This window comes from Castanea sativa, chromosome 11 (genome assembly GCF_040712315.1).
Source record: "Castanea sativa cultivar Marrone di Chiusa Pesio chromosome 11, ASM4071231v1".
Classification (NCBI taxonomy): Eukaryota; Viridiplantae; Streptophyta; class Magnoliopsida; order Fagales; family Fagaceae; genus Castanea; species Castanea sativa.
Genome location: NC_134023.1, coordinates 2,448,700 through 2,467,675, shown reverse-complemented (window position 1 = coordinate 2,467,675; position 18,976 = coordinate 2,448,700). Strand labels below are relative to the sequence as shown.

Below are 18,976 nucleotides of genomic sequence, written 5' to 3'. Positions count from 1 at the left end.
TTCCTCAATCCTTTATCAGTAGGTGATGGCGGTACCATATGAGAGGTGTAAGTCTAGCAAAATAAAGAACATGATAGCTCTATTTTGTAATGGTATATCATAGAGATAGTATATGTAATTTATCCATATATTTAAATTTAAAGTATAAGTTTAAGGAAAAACAAATCCTAGAAGAATTGAAATGGCTCAAATGTAACATTTGCAAGATGAGTAATGTTACCGGCAACATTTTTTTACAACACTTGAGTTGACTTGATAAATTTTTATTAGTTCTTATTCAGGCTCATCACTTGTATCACTTTTATACTTACTAATAACAATTTACTTGTTTTGATAGTTGTGGATTTTTTTATGTCTCTAAACTTAGTGTTGCAAGATTGATAGCTTTGGAATGACTCGTCTTATGAAATATGGCTACCTTTTAGTTAACCACGAATATTGAAATCTTTGCAGAACTGTGAGGTTCTAGAATGACTTATCTTATGCCATATGGCTATGTTTTGTTTACCCATGATGAATATTATAGTTTCTTGCTTGCATGATTGCATCTTGTTCACATAAAAATGACAAAGGTAGAATTTCAACTTGATTAAATTTCACAAGGGTGTTTTAGTTTTAATAGAGCTGAAGTTTCACTGTTGCCCGTTTCATAATGCTCTTTTTCATTGTTTTTTGTGAAGTGGGTTTTCTCACAATTGTGGCAGTTTTTTATATTTTGAAAATCTGAAGCACTACCAAACTCATCTTAGGCCTTTGATTAAACTATATATTTTTTTTTGCTAAATAAGTTTATTTTTTTATTATTATTTTTATTTTGTTGCTAAATGATAAGACTAAATAAATTGCTCTTTTGGGCTCTGAGACTTGACAGCACAGTCAAACCTTGGAGCTTTATTATCTGATTTGAAGCTGGGCCGGGCCGGACTCAATTGCAAAGTAACATTGGGCTATGAGCAATGTTATGCACACCATCTCTCCCTCTCTCTCTCTCTCTCTCTCTTTTCTTTACAACTTGTTGAAATAGATTGGAGTAGATAGACCTATCACACCGACATCGCTTTATCATATATCAATTTATACAATATACCATTCTAATAATTGAGTAAAAAATTATGAAAATTTTAATATTTCTAGATATATTAGGTTCTTTTGGTAAAAATTCTAAATAACTAGATTATGGGCCTGTTTGGGATCCGTTTTTTTTGTTAAAACTGAAAACTTTTTACTAAAAGTACTGTAAATAAAGATAAAGTTTGCTGAAATAGTATAGTGAGACTAGTGAATAGTATCAAAAAGTGTAGTAGAAACTATGAATAATAACAAAAATAAGCTGAATAATAAGATAAGTTGGCAAACGGACACTATGTCCAAAAAGTACTCAGGTTTATAAAGAATAAATATTTAATCTAAAAAAATATATATTTCAATAATATAATTAAAATTGAAGGATAAAGTTAATAGTTAAAAAAAAAAAATTATTTTAAACTTTTGTGGTGAGAGCATTTCGTATAAGACTCAATTTTCTTTTATCAAAACAAAAGGTTAAAAATAGATATTAAAATATTTTAAAATAAAATAATAAAACTACTTTTAAATTTCTCAAAATATTAAAAATCACATTTCTTTTAAATTTCTTGAAACTTTTGGTTATTGAGTTTTAATCAGAGTAATATTTTAAATTTCTTATAACTTTGATTATAGGGTTTTACTTAAAACAAATTATGTAATATTTTCTTGAGCCACATAGTGAAAGCATAACATCTAAGGTCCACTCTCCACTTTTAGTCATGCAAAATATGGTAGATGATCAAAATAGTTTAAACTAAATAATGAAACTCTTTTTGAATTTTTAGAAACTTTTAGTAATAGATTTTAAATACATTTCTTGAAAATTTGGCAATAGAATTACACTTACCCCTTGAGGTTTGGAAAAATGTTGGAAACTCCATATTTTTAAAAATAACACTTAGTTCCTAGAGTTAAAAAGAAGAAGTTATAATAGCCACTATGGTTAGTAGGCTTTATTTTGAAGTTTATTTTATTTTTTTTATGAGAATTTAGTTTGAAAAATATGTATTTTGATTCAAATTGTAGTAGGCATAAATGATCATATGGGGTTATTTATTATTTAAATCATACCTCAAGGGGAGTGTTTTTTTTTTAATTGTATAAAAAATATGCTGTTTTTTAAAAGTTTTTTTTTTTTTAATAAAATTTTTGTAAACCTCGAGAGAGGATATAATTTACCATAATTTTATTGCAACACATTTTTGTGGGAGAACTATTTTCTTAGTCGGATAAAAAGTTGTAAGGGTGTAAAGTAAGGGAGTAAAATAAATAGACATAATGACTGATCATATATGGTAAAAATACAAAACAAAAAAATATATAAAGGAAAAAAAGGAGATGGCATTTGCTTGATACAATCATAACATGTACGACACAATTTTTGTTATACAATATATGATATTATTGTGCAAAAATAAAAATAAAAAAATGAAAAGAAAAAAAGGGTTTAAAGGTGTATATAGGTCATCTAGATATAGCCCGAGTTCTGAGCTGCCTCAGTATTTGCATTTCAATCTAACATCCCATCCGAAAAAGATCTCTGAATATGACAAAGGAATGTCATATATTCCCCACTACAATGTGACTTTGAGGATCCTCAGCCATCACCATTGTTATTATCACCATGCTCTCCCATCAATCTCTTTAATTACTTAATAATCATCCAATCACACAAATTGAAACTTAATATATAGTAATCACAGTTTCTTCAACAAAGTAATGGACGGTGCACCACCCTATCAAATCTTTGGGGGAAGAACTAGATAGAAAAAGAGAGAAGCTTTGCAAAGTATTCAAATTGGAAATGAAACATGGGGTCCCACTAATTCACCCTAAAGGAATATATTCATTTTGGAGAATAATTCTCTAGAGAACATAAAGATGCTTAAATTTCAAGCAAACATGCCCTTAATACTAAGCTAACTCACTTTTCCACCTGGGTTTTAGCTTTGACACTTATTGAACTAAAAGTTAAACCCTAACTTTGCTTCAATATATTATAAAGGGAGCCATTGTGGCACAAGTAGTCGAAAAACGAATCTCACAAATTAGTCTAAATTATACATATTTTTTTCCTTTTTCTTTTTCTCTTCTTATTTTTAGAATAGAGTGGTGCAGAAATAAACAAAAAAAAAAAAAAGAAAAGCATTTCATATTGTAAGCTAAGGGTCGGTGAGAGAAGGAATTCTAGAGCTCAAATCAGCTAATAAATTGGATATTGTCAAGCAAGAATTGGCTTGATTTGTGGACTGTTAAGTGGGACCTAGTTAAACTTTTCTATACTATAGGTGGGTCAAACTTTTGCACGTAAATTTGATTGAAGGTATGAAAACTAATTCTTAATAATATATAATAGGAGTATAGTGTTGAGCAAAATTGAGGGTTTTTTCTAGAGTTTTGGGAGAAGAATCTCCCTTTAATTGTCAAAGAAGAAAGCATCTATTCCATTTTGGATTTGGATGAATAGCATGCGTTACATGATATCTCTAGCTTTGACATGCTTCATCTTTGCATGGGCTTTACATGAGAGAGAGAGAGAGCTTTGTATGTATAACATATTTGGTATAACAAATGTTTTTTACTACTATTACTATAAGTGTATTATAAAAAGAAAAATGTTACAGACACAAATTATTTTACAATATTTTTACAAATTATTTTACAATATTTTTACAAATTATTGATGTGGTCAATTTTTATTGGTTCTCATTTGGGTTTATCACTAACATTATTTTTTTATTTACCAATAATCACTCACCATATCAGCAGTTATAAAAAAATATTGTAATAATTTGTAGGTCTGATATTTTCCTTAAAAAAATGATAATCGTGATGGATTCATGTAAAAGTTATACCATTTTATAATAACTTGATAATGTCGTGAAAAAATTTGTGATTTTTTTTTTCTAACCTTGTTCTTGCATACATTGCTCTTATATATCCTGATTTACTTTTTAAACTATTAGTGTGGGGCCCTGTATCTATTTATGGGTTTGACTCAATTTTTTAGCTTTATTGTTTGTTATGGTTTGGAAGGAAGTAGGAATGCCAGGGAGGACAATCTTCAATTCCACAAAAGTTAGAAGGGAATGAGCCCCAACAAGCTTTAGAAGTAGAAGGTCCCCCACTCCTGTCATCAAAAGCTCCACGTCCGAAAATCCTTTATGCATTGATGTTCAATTTCCAAAATGTTACGAACCACAAACCCTAAAGTTGTAGTTCCATATCATTTTGTTTTTTAGTGCTTTTCTTATCTATCGAAGGAAATTTACATTTTGATTATTAATCTTCTAACTCAATGCTTTATTATGTATAATTTCTCTTAGCTTTAATACATTTGGCACAAGAGAAGATCATGGAAAATGACAATGTCAATTCATTAACCAAAAAGGTACTAAAGCTTCATTGAGAAATAATATAATTCAGATAATGAAAATCAAAATATTTCCATAGTTATACCTTAGAGAAGGACAGGAAATTATTTCTTATATATGACCATAGTTGAAATTAGATCTCAAATGCACATGAACGGGTGAACAATATAGCATCACTATATAGCATCACTGTGACCTAACTAGGTGGTCTTGAATAAGGTAGTACTACATATATGTTTTAAATCTCATTTGGGGAGGATCAGAATTCCCTCCATTTGATATGAATCTATTTCACTTAAAATAAAGAGAATCTAATTCATAATTATAATTATCACATACATTAATTAAGTCAATAAATGAATATTACTTGATACAATTAAGTGTATCAACAACTAGTGTAGATGCGGAAACTGTGGACCCTTAGAGATTTTCTTAGGATGTGTGTTAATTTGAATCTTTAGGTTGTGAGAATTGATATTGATGCAAAAGTGGTAGTAGATTAATGGGTTGATGGTCCTCCATGTAGTAGTATTTCTCATCCACATTTTATTATGGATTGTAGGAACTTTCTGAGATTAATACCGTTGGTGAAGATTAAACATTGCTATTGTGAAGCCAGCCGCAACACTGTTGTGCGAATGCCCTGCAATAGAAATTTGTGTCTTTTTTTACTACTCCCAATGATATTTATATTTTTCTTTTCTACTATAACTTGAGATTGTATTATGAGAAGCTTTGCCCTAAGTCTGTATCTATTCCACTTAATATATCTAATTATTACAAAAATAAATAAAATGATAATTAACTTTATCTTCAACAATGCAATGGCTTTAATTAAAGTGTCACAATTACAATGGCATTTAAATTATATGTTACTAAGGACTTGATAATTAATCTTTTTTCCCTTTATTTTTTTGGACAGTGGCTTGGGAGATATATAAAAAAAAAACTATAAGGCCTAGTTGGGAGCACAATATTGCAGCTTCTGATTAAAATAAGAGAAGCTGGCTTCTCAATCTTTTTAATAAACTTAAATATCAAATCAAGAATTACATAAACTTCTTTATTTTGAAAGTTAAAAGGCCCTAAAACAACCCCACCAAACAAAGAGTAATTATATACTAATGAGAGCTATAACATGAGATTAAAAAAAAATAAAAGACAAAAAGAAGAAAAGAAATCTAAGTACTCTTACAGATCAAATCCACATGAGAAATATGATAATGCCATTAGAATCCAATATATAGTTAGCGAATCCGTTAAACATGAAATTTTTATGTCAAGCATCATGAAAACCTTTTTATTGGTAATGACATAAAGCATGTCTTTGCGTTCTAGTCATGATAGCCGATAGGTTAATGGGGTTCATAATAATTAAACTAAAAAGGGGTCGTACTACGAAAACACAGAAGGATATGTCGAAATAAGTGACGGTTCCACAAAAGATATAGTGAGAGATTTATTATAGTGAGAGATTTATTATGTTTTAATGCGTGAAAGAGCATATGGTTCCACAAAAAAAGAAGGGTAAAGTGCTACATATATATTGCCCATCATCATGATTACATGAGGCTCTCTCTCACTCATAGCTTCATGCCAAAAAAGTGTCACATGGTGTAGAAGAATACACTACTAAAGATATATAGTCCTCTTTTGGTGATTACAAAAGATATACTACTCGCACATTACATAAATACTGACACATGACAATATAAAGATACTCTATTTCATTCCAAAATATAAATAAATAAATAAAGATTCTCTCTCTCTCTCTCTCTCTCTTTATTAGATACATTTTCTGAAAATATTAAAAATATTACTAATTATAATATAAATGTCTTCCAAATTGATGTAACATTGATAATAAATGCGATTGATTTCACTTCAATAACACAAAATATAAATATCAGAATCACATTTTGTTATAAAAAAAAATGCTATGACACCTACTAATTTTAATATAAAAGATTTACAAGATGGTATAAGTGTGTAACAATGAATGTTATTGATGCTATCTTAACAATATAATAAATAACTGCTTGAATAACTTTTTTATTATTGACACATAGGTCATAAGGTATATATATGATAAAGTTTGTAATATCTTTAACGCTAATTTTTTTGCGAGTCAATTTGCAAAAGTAATATAGTAAAATTTATAGTATATATTTCTAGTATCACTCGTATATCTGAGTTTTTGAAAGAGTATATCGGTATATTTGAGTCTTTGATGAAAGAGTATATCAGTAGAGAGAGAGTAAGAGAATCTGGCAAAGGTTGGCCTGCATATTAGAATAGGTACACTTTAGTTTCAATTTTTTAAAACATAGTTTGTATTTTTATATTTTTATTTTTCTTTTTATGCAAGATAAGCTAGCTTTGTCTGTCCCCCTTGTGCTTTCTAGTTGAGAGAAGCCAAAGCCACCCGCCATCTTCTTCAAAAGCGCACCCTATTCTTCCCTATTTGCATCGCATTTGTTCTTCTTGAATCTCTTGGTATTCTCAGAGCCCCTCAGAGAGAGAGAATGTTCCAACACAAGAAGCCCTCAACTATGAATTCCCATGATAGACCCATGTGTGTTCAAGGCGACTCTGGTCTTGTCCTCACTACAGATCCTAAGCCCCGACTCAGGTGGACTGTGGAACTCCATGAACGATTCGTTGATGCTGTTACTCAGCTTGGAGGGCCAGATAGTATTTATTCTTTCCCATGCTTTCTTTCCGATTTTGTTTTCATTCTATATTATTGTATTTAATAACTTTTCCTTGTATTAATTAATTCTATTGCTTTGTTTTGCCTCTTTTCTTTGTCTGAATCTGTAGAGGCCACTCCAAAAACCATCATGAGAGTTATGGGTGTGAAGGGTCTCACCCTTTACCACCTCAAGAGCCACCTCCAGGTTTGAATACAACAATATTTCAAGCTTCTTTTGCTTTTTCTAACTGCACACCTTTTTGTTGTTCCTGATTTTTAGTTAGCTTGACACTTCTCTATCTGTTTTTCTTTTCCCTTTTATGTTTTTTTTATTCTTTTTCTTCTACTTGATTAGAAATTCAGGCTTGGGAAGCAACCCCACAAGGAATTCAATGATCACACAATTAAGGATGGTATGAGAGGTGACTCTTCTTTCTAGGGTTTCTTTATTATTATTTTTGGGAGCATGACATGTTTCTTTATGTACTTATTATAACCTACATGACATGGCTAAATTTTGTTTGTTTTCCATGGCAGCTTCAGCTCTTGAACTTCAAAGAAATACTGCGTCTTCATCCAGCATCATGGCCCGTAGTATGAACGAGTATGTATTATATTTTTCTATTTTTGGTAACATAATAAAGGATTGAATTAAACCAATAGCTAGAGAAGTATTTCTGTTTTTTTTTTTTTTTTGTTATTTTGATTTTTTAAAATTTTAATATAATCATAAAATGAATCACCGAAATTTGTATTTTGATTTGGGGTATGGGGTTTGGGTTTTCTTGTGGATTGTATGTGTGAAACTGTATATAACAGCAACTCACACATGGTTGATGCAATCAGGATGCAAATGGAGGTGCAAAGAAGACTTCATGAACAATTAGAGGTAACAAAACAGCCTAATTAATTATCTCATCTATTTTTCATTTCTTAATAAAATTTGTACAAGTATCCTATATGGATTTGGGTACATATGGCAGGTGCAAAGACACCTTCAGCTGAGGATTGAAGCTCAAGGAAAATATATGCAAAGTATATTGGAGAAAGCTTGTCAAACCCTTGCTGGAGAAAATAGCATGCCATCTGCAAGCTATAAGAGTATTGGAAATCAAGGCCTTGGTGACATGGGATCATCAGCAATGAAGGATTTTGGTTCACCTCTTAACTTTCCATCATTTCAAGACCTTAACATATATGGAGGTGACCAACTTGATCTTCAACACATGGATAGGCCACAACTTGATGGATTAATGATGGGAAATAATGATAGTATTTGTCTTGGCAAGAAGAGGAATAGCCCTTATGGTGGTAGTGGCAAGAGTCCCTTAATTTGGTCTGATGATCTTAGGCTACAAGATTTGGGAACAGCCCCATCTTGCCTTGGGCCACAAGATGATCCTTTCAAAGGTGACCAAATTCAGATTTCACCACCATCAATGGATAGAAGCACAGACATGGATAACATTTCAGACATTTATGAAACAAAGCCAGTACTCCAGAGTGATGAAAAGAAATTTGAATCTGTAAAGCTTGAAAGGCCATCACCACGAAGAGGGCCACTTCCAACAGACAGGATGAACCCTATGATCAACACTGGTTCCATGACACAAGGAAGAAATTCACCATTTGGGTAAAATGTAAATCGTTTCTTATTAGATGTAAGTGACTTAATATTAAGGGTTTGAGATCTAGGGTTTTGGGTCTTTAAAATTAGCAGTTGAGTTAGGGTTTCCACTTAAAGACTATGGTATAATGCCTTGCATGGCAAATGATCTTATAAGTTGTTATTGTTCTAAATTCTAACTAGTACATTGGTACTTTATTGTGAACAAGGTGAGTAAGTTCTTGATGCTTCTTACTCTAATATACCTCATAGCTTATTGATTTAGGGAGGTACCATTTTATTATGGCCTATTTGACAATTATTTGACATTCCATTAATTGATGCTACAGACACTAGCATGCATCTGTGTGTGAGAAAGAAATGGGAGTAATAAAATTTATTCTTTTCTTATAATCACATTGGTTATTTTCTCCTATTTTTATCAGGCCAATTAGCACGGAACATTCTTAATTAAGCACTTAAGAACTCTTCTTCATAAATTTTGGTGGGAAAAACTCACAATGCCTTTAAATGCCATCAGTTCTGGTGGTAAAGTTTTGTAGAGGTCATGATGATATAAGAATATTGGGGTTTCAACTTTTCCTTTGTATTTTTCTTGAAGAAAGAAAAAAAGAAAAAATAAAAAGAGAAGAGATAAACGCATTAAGTGTATGAAATCTCATTTCCTTAATCTAGTGTTTCTTTTTACCTTTTCAATTACCATAGATTGTGCCATATATGTTTGTCAAGTGGGTCATCTTGTTTTTATGGTTAATACTCTTGCTAATTTAGTAACCTTTTTCTAATTGTTTACTTTTAAGGTAGTTGCTCCAAGTTAGTTATTACTATGATTGCAGACAAAAACATTGGGAAATTAAATTTTAAAAAAAAACCCAAATTATACGATTGATCCCATCAAGGACAAAGATAGGATTTTGGGGAACACATACATACAATAGCAAAGAAAAAGAGAAAATGTTATACAATCATCTGGTATTCTAGCGTGCATGTGAAGAAAGATTGAGTGTTCGTTTGCGTAGCACTGAAAATTATTTTGGTGCTGCGTTTTGCTTTTTTTGGATTCCTACTGCATTGTTTATAAGACTTATAAAAGTTATCTAAACACAGATTTCAATATAAATTTAGGTCTCATGGTATTATTTACACATTTAAAAATTATTTTGCTACAGTATTTTCAATTTTTTTTTTCAGCAATAAGCGGTATCTAAATATATCCTGAAAGAAGCTTTCTTTTCCTTTGAATGCAAAAACAATTTCCTACCAATGAAGCCGACAAAGAGTATCCATCTTTCATCCTCTTTTATCTTCTTTACTAGTACTCCATATTCCCAAGGTATCAAAACAATTAAAGATGACAACTAGGGTAGCTGCCATCATGACACATGTACTTAGGAAGTCACTATATGTTGCAGTAATATTTTTAAAAACACTACATATAGTATTGTGTAAAAGTGCTTAATAGTACAACTTTATGATAAATTTGAAAATCTAGCATAGAGTAGTTTCCAACACAATCTTTTCACTAGTTTTGCAATAAATGTATACATATTTAGTTACAATTATTGGTTTTTAATTAAGTTAATTTAGGCTTCCTTGATCTTCAAGATGGTGAGTGTGACCCTCTTTCCTTTTATTATGTTAAAAGATTGCCTCTCTCTCTCTCTCTCTCTCTCTCTCTCTCTCTAGATTGCCGATCTAAAATGAGTTCCATGCATAGGTTTTTCTTTGTTGATTGAAAAGGATGGTGGTGCCACTAGCTTTATTGGTTGCAGAGAAAATGTAGCCACTGCAAGTTGGCAAGAAAGCTCCTTCCAAAAACACTCAGAGAGAGAGAGAGAGAGAGTGAAGGAAAAGCTAATAAAGCCTAAAGGGAAGGAAGAATAAAACGCACTTCCATGCGTGCACATATCGAGGAAGCTTCTACCTTTATGTCCCCAAAGCTAAAGAGTCTAAATCTCACTTACAATAAAAGCTGATGATGCATGGATTTGGTTTCCTTATATTACGATTTTCATGCATTTGGGTTCTTGTTTATTCACACTCACACAGATCATCATGTATATATGATGAGGAATACTTATATATGTGTGTGTGTCAAAATGAGGCAAGAGTGTTTCCAGGCACATTCTTCCATGCAAATGTAAATCATTTGCATCTTATTTCAAGCACTTTGGATTCTTTTTGCTCACTCATTACACAGCTTTAGGTCTATAGTAAACAATTTTCCTATATAGCTCTAACAAAGTACGATTCAGAAGCTTCTTTTGTCTCCCCCTTAGCCCACCTCACTCTCATAGTTGGAGCCTCCTACTAAAAGATTAGTCAAATTATTACAACAACATCTGGGAAATTAATTTTTTTTTTCTTCCTTTTTAGAAAGAAACAGTCAACAAAACTCTACGATTTCAATCTTTGATGTCTTTTGTGACCACAAATTCTGCCATATAGGCTGTTAGCTAGAGACTTTGCAGTTATTTTAAATATAAAAAAAAGGCAATTATGGGATTAAACATATAGTTTGATGTTAACAAAAGCGAAAAAGAAAAAAAAAGACAAAGAGACACCTTTAGGTTCTGAACTATATATATATTTAGCAATTAACCTATGATTAATCTAGTTATTGCTCTTCATGTTGTGTACTTTCTTTCTTTAAAATAAAAAATTAATAATGAATTTAAGATTATATATCCTTAAAAGAATATATCTTTCTACTTGTTAGAACCAATCAATTTTGTTGGTGGCAAGGCTACACGTAGCCACGCATATTGTGCCATATATGGAGCCAATCATAAAGTAACTAAACGTCGGTAGAAATTGAGTAACTACTGTGGGAATGTGCAGCAAGGTAATACTTTCTTTTTCTTTTTCTTTTTCACAAAATAATTAATAGTTCTAATTAAATTTAGAGGGAGTAATACATTGCTATACTTTTATTTTTTTGATAAATAATTACAACATGCTGCTAACTCCGCAACTCGAACCCTTTTTCTTCTAGACCCTTAAATACTTTGTACATGAGAGGTGTCAATTCAGCTACAAGGCCTTTGACAACACATCGCTATACTTTGCTTATCAGTTTTTCATAATTTTTTTTTATCATTAGTCCATAATGTAAGCAATGTGTGGATACATTTATTTTTTATCCATCTTAAAATATGAACATGATTTTAATAACATAAATATGATTTCATACACAATTGATTCAGGTACACTCTAGTTTACGGGAAGAAAAATTTAATTTCCTTACATAAGAGTTATAGTAGCACCCTCATTTTCTACGATTTTATTACAACTAATGATGTGCATAACCCACAAGAGAAAATAAGAATTCTATTTGCAATACAAATAATAAAATCTATATTGGTTGTGTATATCTAGTGTCTGTTATTTTTAACCCCAGTCTACAACTACAAAGGTTAGACCCTTTTGTAGTTGTACTCTGGTTATATAATGTATTATAAACCTGGTTTAAAATACTAATATTACTATTTTTGTGTGTGTTCTAATAAATATTACTGTTTATTCAAATAAATAAATAAATAAATAAATCATTGTCAGAATTGGGGAATAATAGCATGGATCTTGATTTGCGATATGAGGAACACCCAATTAGAAACACATTATGAATTGCATTCTATAATATAATTAAAAACCATAGAATTTAAGAAAATAATAGAACTTCGACAATAACACCTTTCACCTAAGCCTTTTAATACAAATATTTTTCTACGCTTTAATCAAAGAATTATATGGGCGTAGCAAAGTAGAGTACATAGAGCATAACAAGCCGAATGTACTGTTCAGAGGTATTTCAGGGATTTGTATTGGGTAGGGTTATGCTATATAAGCTTATTGGTATATCTTAATTTCTCATATAAATGATTTATAGCCGCTCACTTCATGTGGACATAAGCCTGTTATTTAACCAAGTAAAATTTCTGTGTTGATTTCTGTCTCCTCTCTTTTTAAATATTGCTTAGACTGATTTTTTACCCTATAGTCTCTTAAAATAACTATTACTGAATGTATTATAAAAATAAGTCTCATAGTTTCTCAAAAAAAGAAAAGAAAAAGAAAGTCTCATAGAAACCCCAATAGATATCAAGCACCAAAAACTATATTATCAAAAATCAATAAAATTTCATAGAACTTAAACAATATACTAGAAAGAGATTTACAGTAAATTGAAGAAGAATACACTTAGTAGAGCATCAAACTCCAACTTTTTTTATTTATTTAAAAAATGTATTAATTACAATGTTGATTTAGAAAAATGAATTAGTACTAGTGACACGTAGGTGACAGAATAGAAGTCTTTTAAGAAATATAGATTTTTTTTTTCTATTATTTTCTTTCCAGAATAGAAATATTTTAGCTGTAGAACTGTAAATTTATCTTCTTCTTTTTTTTTTTTTGTTAGACAAATTGTTTTTGAACATGCGGTAATGAGTACCAATTAGTTATGGATACTTTAAAGTACCGTCCCTAGCTAGCTTGGTTTTTTCCTCGGAAAACCCAGTCCATATCTTGCAAAAGTTGATTGAATTACACTAGAATTGTAGAACTTTTATATCATAATGGGCATCCTAAAAAAGTTGTCGAGAGAGAGAAGAGAAAGAAAGTAACCTAGTCTTTTTTTTTTTTTTTCCTTCTTTTGATATAAAAATTATACATGAACCTAATTTAAGTGTAGTAAATTTGTGGAGTGACTATCACACTAAGAGTGTGTGGTAATAAGTTACTTGGTCATGTTAATTTACTTAAAATTTGTCGAATAACAGTGAATCAAAATTGCATTTTAAATTAATGACTCATGATAGAATTTAAGAATTAATCATTGGCTTTTTGCTAGCTAGGAGCTCATTGATGTGGTTGTTATAATGTCACCCCACTTAGTTTTCCTTATGAAATTTGCCCCAAAACTGAGATTGTTAGAGGCATGGTATGGTCACAAAACTATTGACTCACAATATATAAGTGGAGCAATATCATTGAATTAGTATATCTGGTCAACTATTAGCAACCTATAGTTTATGCATGGTTGTGGGTTTTAGTTAGCTTAACTGATAAATTTTTTTATGGTTAAATAAGAGATTTGAAGTTCAATCCCCACCTACACGAAAAACTGATTGGTGTTTTGGTCTGATAATAAAATACTATTATCAGGAGCGGATGTAATAGTTTATGCGTGGTTTGTTGTAAATAGTTGTGGGTCTAATAAAGTTACATATAAAAGTATTTTAATTATAAAATTTTATAGATTTGTACAAAGTTAGTTATGCTTTAATGTTAAATAAGTGTTAACTAAGTGACTAAATAAATCTTCTCAAAAAGAAAAAAAAAAGAGGCTAAATTAAAGTCTTTTAGTTTTAGCTGTAGAACTATATCAGATTAGCTTAGATATGGGGCTTTTTGTAGCAGTTATGCATTAAGTAGGATAAAAGATTTGTATTCCAACACTAATACCACTTGTTTTTTCCCTCTTGCCCACCCCAGAATACCATATAGAAATGGTTTTAGATATAAAAAACCCTTTAATTAAGCCTCTCAAGACTCAACGGGAGGAGCTCAGATTCAATATATATCATCAATCCATTTATATTCAACATTAATCTGAGTTTAGGATTTAATGTGTTCCAATTTAAACCTTCTATCATGTACATGTAGTCATGTACTTGTCGATAGAGAGGCTGTCATCAGTTTTTATTTATTTATTTATTTATTTATTCCTCTTGTATTGATTGGGACTTGACATAAGAAGAGTTTTCAATATGTTTAGTTCAAAACAAAAAACGGTCCCAAAAGCAGCCATGATTTTCTCTTGAGAACCCAAACTTTTACATATATATAGAACATCCAGACCAAACTTGTCCGAATAGTATATATACCAAGTTATAGTTCACATGGTTCTTAATTTTCTCATGGCTACTTTCTAGTTTATTTTGAATCACATAAAATATTTTTACATTTCTACAAACTTTAGCCATATGATTTGTGGTGTCACCTAATTAAATTTTCTCCTGGTCAATTAACAACATATGATTTGTGGTGTCACCCTCTCCCTTGTGTGTGTGTTTGTTTTTCAGAAAAAAAAAAAAAAAAAACACCAATCCTAAATAAACCTAATCAAATTCTAATGGAGAGTATGGCTCAAGTGAGAGCTAATGCCTATTGTGATCCACATATGACTTCCATAAGCCAATTGAATTTCATTTAATTATTGCTAAATTTCAAAATTTTAAATCTAATAATGATGATGCAAGAATTTTCATAGTTGATCTGGACTCCGAACATCTACAAAAATGAAAGAAAATGTTTGAAGAAATTGCCAGGTGAGCTTTGAAAAAGAGTCTCCGGTGCCTAAGTTAGCAAATATTTTGAATACTTTTTATGGAAGAGCGATTTTTGAGATAATATTTTCAATGTACCTTTTATGTGATGTAGGACCTTCTTATAGGATTTGAATGAGCCTCCTGATTTGAAAGAGTCTTCCTTTGATTTTTCCAAAAATTACGCATATCCTTTTATTAGGTAAAATTTGACTTTAGGTCAGATTCTATTAAATCCATTATTATTATGGAGGAAGGATTTTGTCTAGTGTATAGGAGCATTAGATCCTTTATTGGGTCCATTGAGATGTTGACACATGGCAGATATTTGACAAGTCTTGTATTCTTATGCACTGAATCCAAGCCAGTTCCATTATTATGTGATTAATTTTAATCCATAACGAGTAATAACACCGCTTACAAACGGTTGCTACTCCAACTAGCTAGTGCATGTGAAATGGGTTGTAAGAACACCTACAACTATATAGATGGAGTGAACCTCAATTGCCTTGACAATTTTTTTTTTTTTTTTTGAGTAGAAATTGACTTGACAAGTTGACATGTAGAAATATAAAATATTTGTATAACAAGATTTAAAAAAAAAAATGCATTAATATTAGGAGTAAAGATATTATTACTTTTTTTTTTTGCTAAACGAGTATTTATATTATTACTATTTGCTAGTCTTCTCCCACTTTTATTTTATTTTATTTTATTTTTGGTATTGTTTGGACAGATATTCTCCCTGTTTTGAAACCCCTATGTCGGCATAACACGTAAGCATAACCTTAAAAGTTTAGGTGATGCCGACGAGAAAGATTCTATTGGGCCTGACTACAATATTTCCATAAAGTGGACTAATGTGGGCTTTATAGAAACACTCTTGGATCCAACAGAAACATCATGTTAGCCCATTTTAAGGAAATAACATGATAAAAGACTATGACTATACTTACAAGCCTGCTTGTTTTGGCCCAAGACAAAAATTATAAGCTGCCTGTGATTAATAATAAATTAGCCCAGCTAGCCCAAGGATTAAAGTATTAAACAAAAGAAAAACCCGTCAATATATAGGCTGAGACACCAAAATGAAGTTCGGATTCTTTAGCAATAATGATCAAAGTAATGAATTTCGTTCTGTAATAGCTAGAATTTTCCATTCCAATTAGCTAACTGGTTCGACTCACCTTTTGTTTCATCTTCCAATCCATTCACTAAATTTGGTCAGAAATGATGATTTTGATGGTATGCAAACAAATCAGTTTATATATATATATAAAATTATTTTATTTTACTTTTTTTAAACCTATTTTTTCATTATTTTACTCACATATGACATAATGTGGTTTTTTTGTTTACTTTATTAAGATATGACATGTCTTTTTCTCCTTCATTAAATGACACGTTTTGTTATGTGACGAAGAATTATGTATATTTATTTTGTAATGTGTGTATATATTATAACCTTAATGATGACTCTGAAATCACATACTATAATTGTAAAAACAAATAAGTGGAAGATAATGATTGAATTTTCTAGCCTTACCAAAACAATGTTGGTTGTGCTGTATATATATAATATGTGTTTGAGTTACAAATTACAAGAGGATAAAGATACAGATATAAGGAATTTAAAATTCAAAATAAGTCTATTTTTGACGGCTGTTCTTATCATTAGCTTGATTGTTATCTGTACAACTCTTTTGAATTTTGAAATTCAAATACTCCTCTTTATTACAAGGAGCTTGGATTGGTATTTTGAATTTGTTGCTGATCTTATCCTTAACAATAATAGACCAATATTGAAATATTTTGTTTCAATAGATAAAACTGAATGACTACCAATTCAAAATTAACAACTTTAGTAACGATTGATCATAATTAGAGGCAGAAAATTATTTTCCAGTAAAACAAAAAAATTGGCAGAATTTTTTTTGATTTTATCTTCTACCAAAATGACCGAGTATCTGTTTGGATATTGCTAAAAACTGAAGTATCTGTGTTTTGGCCTTTTTTTTTAGAAGAGCACCACAAGTGGGATTATGTATTGTTCAGTGGGTTCTGTGCATTGTTCATGGGACCCACAAGTATTTTATTGAGAAAAAAAACTTTAAAATTGGCTTCCATAGTACTATTTACATATTTATAAATTATTTTATTACAGTGTTTTTAATTTCTAATTTTCAGCAAAATAAGCGATATTCAAACAGACAGTGACAATTACTTTCACCTAAAGCCAAAAGAAAAAAAAAAAGAAGCAAGAACACATAGCATGAGAATATTCTTTCAATGTTAAAGAATAAAGATGCTGGTACGATGAATCCAACATACCTCTAACAAGTTCTATCCGAGAAACAAAAAGTAAATGAACGTATCAACATCAGGTTGTACCATAAGATACTTGCAGATAAACATGTGGCCAAGGATGCAATAGCATGTGGGCGAGAAGCTAGAAGCAGAAAAAGAAAAAGAAAAAAAAAAAAAAGAATGAATACTTTTTGTACTAAACACCCAAAATACCAATGAAATCAGATTCAATATGGATATATAGAAAAATAAAGAATGATTGTTTGTTAATGATTAGAATATTTCACTCTTACATGATGAAAATGAAAAAAATGAATTACCTTTTTATGATGTTTAAAAAAAAATCATATTTCTTCTTTTCTTTCTCATGATGTTTTGAAAAGATGAACTTCATTGATTGATTCATAATAACATTTTTTTTTTCTGTCAGATTTGCTTCTACTGGAGATGGTCCAGATGGAGTTGGTCTAGCTAGGTATTATGGACCAAGTTGTATAAGGGATCGCGAGAGAGCCAGAGGGAAAGGGAAAAAATACCAGATACTTTATTGCTTAGTTTAGCTCTTATATATTGAACTTTGAATTTTAACAATTTTGGACTAGTTGTATAATGGGCCTAATTCATTTTAAATATTATTGGGTAAATACTGTAAGTGCACAATTGCACCTAGACCCAAAGACAATCACAGGCTCAGGCCCAATGAGCCTTAAACAATAAGATTTGTAGAGTGTGGGCTTGAAACTTAGGTTAGAAATGCTGGGAGCTTGATAACAGGCTTTTATAAGCAAACACAAGTAAATAACGAACGATAATGACAAATGGATCTCCTCGGACTCAAGCCGATGACTACTTCTTTATTATTTCTCTTTCTTCCTTCAAAATTACAAGTTCTTAATTTCTTTCTTAGTTTCCCGATCCCCCATTTCTTTGGCCTTTACCCCCCTTTTATACTTCTTTCCCTAATACTTTTTGAACAGTGACTACAAGTTTCCACCTCACTGTTCAGGGGTCACCTCCCCATTAATGCGGCCAGGGAGGTAGGTGCAGAGCCTTTAATGCGGAGGTGGCAGCCTTTATTCTTGATATTTTCTTTAATATTGATGCATCTAGAAGATTCATGATGTCCCCTTTTAACCACTGGTCTCTCCAGAGTTGTGCTTTGACCTTCATAATGAAATTTTGAATTCTCTAGGGCTTTTCCGAGGAGAAACTCGTCCTCGGATGTATCCTCGGACCCTCGGCGTATGGGCCAACTCATAGAGTTTTAACCCTGGAGCAGGTCGGCCCTCCATGTTACAGCCCAAAAGCCCATATGCCCACTTGGGTCCTTTTACCCCCCACAAATACTAATAGAGTTATGTTTTATTATAAAAAAAACATTTGTTTGGATTAGGATTAGTTATATTAATTTTGTTAAGCGGAGGTCAAGTTGGGCCAAGTCTTAGTTAACCTGTTAGCGCTATGCTGTCACCCTTTAAGAGAATAAAATTGTATCATTACCATCAATTATAGCTTTTCGTATAGTGGGTAATAGTTTGGTCCTAATAATTGGTATTAGAGTCTAATCATAGGTTTG

General features: G+C 31.0%; 1 protein-coding gene across 2 annotated transcripts; it reads left to right on the top strand.

Annotated features, from left to right (window-relative positions):
- The first annotated feature begins 6,838 nt into the window (after window positions 1-6,838).
- On the top strand, window positions 6,839-8,969 carry LOC142615045 (myb family transcription factor IPN2). Of its 2 annotated transcripts, none has more exons than XM_075787728.1 (6): window positions 6,839-7,136; window positions 7,266-7,342; window positions 7,493-7,559; window positions 7,675-7,741; window positions 7,984-8,026; window positions 8,121-8,969. In XM_075787728.1, the coding sequence occupies exons 1-6, from the start codon at window positions 6,968-6,970 to the stop codon at window positions 8,772-8,774; spliced, it is 1,077 nt and encodes a 358-aa protein (XP_075643843.1). In that variant the 5' UTR covers window positions 6,839-6,967; the 3' UTR covers window positions 8,775-8,969. The 2 variants fall into 2 exon arrangements, with proteins under 2 accessions (XP_075643843.1, XP_075643842.1); XM_075787727.1 differs by having other exon boundaries at window positions 6,848-7,136; window positions 7,493-7,550.
- The last annotated feature ends 10,007 nt before the right edge of the window (window positions 8,970-18,976 follow it).

What these genes read in the sequence shown, in the direction of transcription:
- LOC142615045 (XM_075787728.1), top strand. Translation starts at nt 6,968, where the DNA reads ATGTTCCAACACAAGAAGCCCTCAACTATGAATTCCCATGATAGACCC. An exon ending in AATTAAGGATGGTATGAGAG is followed by an intron (nt 7,560 to 7,674) that starts GTGACTCTTCTT and finishes TTTCCATGGCAG; the next exon opens with CTTCAGCTCTTGAACTTCAA. An exon ending in ATGGCCCGTAGTATGAACGA is followed by an intron (nt 7,742 to 7,983) that starts GTATGTATTATA and finishes TGATGCAATCAG; the next exon opens with GATGCAAATGGAGGTGCAAA.